The sequence below is a fragment of the Sinocyclocheilus rhinocerous genome, unplaced genomic scaffold (assembly GCF_001515625.1).
Source record: "Sinocyclocheilus rhinocerous isolate Xijiao unplaced genomic scaffold, SAMN03320098_v1.1 scaffold320, whole genome shotgun sequence".
NCBI classification, from domain to species: domain Eukaryota; kingdom Metazoa; phylum Chordata; class Actinopteri; order Cypriniformes; family Cyprinidae; genus Sinocyclocheilus; species Sinocyclocheilus rhinocerous.
Genome location: NW_015638606.1, coordinates 456,051 through 457,978, shown reverse-complemented (window position 1 = coordinate 457,978; position 1,928 = coordinate 456,051). Strand labels below are relative to the sequence as shown.

Here is a 1,928-nt window from a genome sequence, read left to right as displayed (position 1 = left end):
TGTTTAAAAAGTTCAAAAGATGTGCAATTAAATGTTCAGAGTGGAATTTTGCCAAATGCTTCACTGGGGCATAGGAGATAATTTTTTTGTTTTATTTTGTTTTTAAATGCTAAATTTTGTTTGTGTTTGTAAAAATACAGCTTCCTGTCAGTTTAATATGCTGAAACTTGGTTCCTCAGAAAGTGTAAACACTGTGGCTCTGTAGTGCTTTCAAAACATTAGTTTTGTTTGAGCACCCAGAGCATCTCGAACAGGCCACACTGACTCAACACAACACTGGAGGACTGTCCGGACAATTAGTAAAAAAAAAAAATTATTATTATTATTATTTTTGGACATCCTACACAGAAAAGCACATTTTGAGTAAACAAAAGTGATGACATGTCTTATTTCCATTATTTTATTTAATAGAAACAAACTTTTCCTTGATTGACATATTAAGACAGAGCAAACATTCAAGGCCATATTTGATTATCAAATCTGGTCTATAAACAAGCAAACTTGTAATTTTTGCATTCATTAATAAAGATGACATCTGTATTATTTTCAAAAGACAAATAATAAAAACATTCTGTTTAATATGCCTCTACAAATACGATCAATGCATGTAATCAGTCTCTCAGTGCGTATCGTGCATAATTGAAGGAATAAAAATAGGTGCTCCAAGTTGGACTACTGGAAATGAATGCTACAACAAAAACATAACTTTATTTGTTTCTCAAGTACTTTTTCAGTAGTCAGACATAAATAAGGATTAGATCGTGGAGTGAAAGATCTTTACAAATAAAGGAGTGGCTCACAGTGGTTTCTTCATTATTCTAGGTCAACATGTCCCAGAGGCAGCAGCAACACAGGGCCGTCCAACATGCAGTAAGACATGCCTGGTCCCCGGAATCATCCCGCCTGCCCTGCTCCACAACATACACTGGAGAAAAGACACAGAGATGGAGAAAAACACTGCTCAGAATGGCAAATTTATTGCAAAGTAGATTATAAATGACATGTTTTTAAATTGGTCTCCGATGGTCTCCACTGTATGCGAAAGTCCAAGGTTATTATAGTTTTGAATTTTTAAATTTGTTTTATTTTAATATCGTTTTCAAAATTTGCTATAAAATTCAGTTTAGTTTTTATTAGTTTCATTCATATTTTTGTTAGTTTTAGTTTAGTTTTTATTTTGTGAACGCATTTTTAGTTAGTTATTATATAGTTTAGTTTCAGTTTTAGTTTCAGTTTTAATTAAAGTTTAGCAGAATTAACAGATCACTTCCAGAGCGCAGGCCAAAGAAAGACGTAGGCATAATTTAACCTTAGTGAGGCAAACATATAGCGACACAAAATTAACGCATGCTGAGATTGATTAGATAGTAAAAGTATACAAATATACGCCAAAATTAAGCAGTAAATCCTTTTCACTAAATAAATCTACACAAGTTGTACTTAATTTAATAATGTCATATCTGAAAGCACTTGACTGAATAAATAGCAGGATATTCTGCTAATTACTTATTGCCAATAGTGGCAATTATCTGCACCTCAGCATAGTAATACATTATAAAACAGTATGCAATTATAACTTATTGAGTGTACATTTTAATTTTAACTCAAATTATTAAATGGATGCCACCTTATTGGGACAAAAGCCCTCCCTACACCTACCCTAACCCTACTCGATAATTTTTCAACTTTTTGATTATTTCCTTAATTTTTATTAAAAAATAAATGCTTTTCTTTCTTTTTTTTTGCCAAAAGGCAAATTCGAACCCGGGTCGATCGCGTCAAAAGAAGGTCGAGACGCGTTTTATCATCTGCGCCACTAGAACTGATGAATGGTGACCGTCTTTTGTAATGTTGACTATCCCAATCACACGTTGGTGGATGGTGTTAGAATAGCCTTTGCCAACGATTTTTTTAAATTCACAACAGTT

General features: G+C 32.9%; 1 protein-coding gene across 1 annotated transcript in view; it reads right to left on the bottom strand.

Moving 5' to 3' along the window:
* Window positions 1-419: 419 nt before the first annotated feature.
* The window catches only part of LOC107749921 (cysteine-rich and transmembrane domain-containing protein 1-like), an 8,658-nt gene continuing 7,149 nt past the window's right edge, over window positions 420-1,928 (bottom strand). Inside the window, exon 3 of the mRNA XM_016565157.1 lies at window positions 420-925. Within this exon, the coding sequence (XP_016420643.1) occupies window positions 819-925 (107 nt within the window). The 3' untranslated portion in view covers window positions 420-818. The remainder of the gene's footprint in view (window positions 926-1,928) is intronic.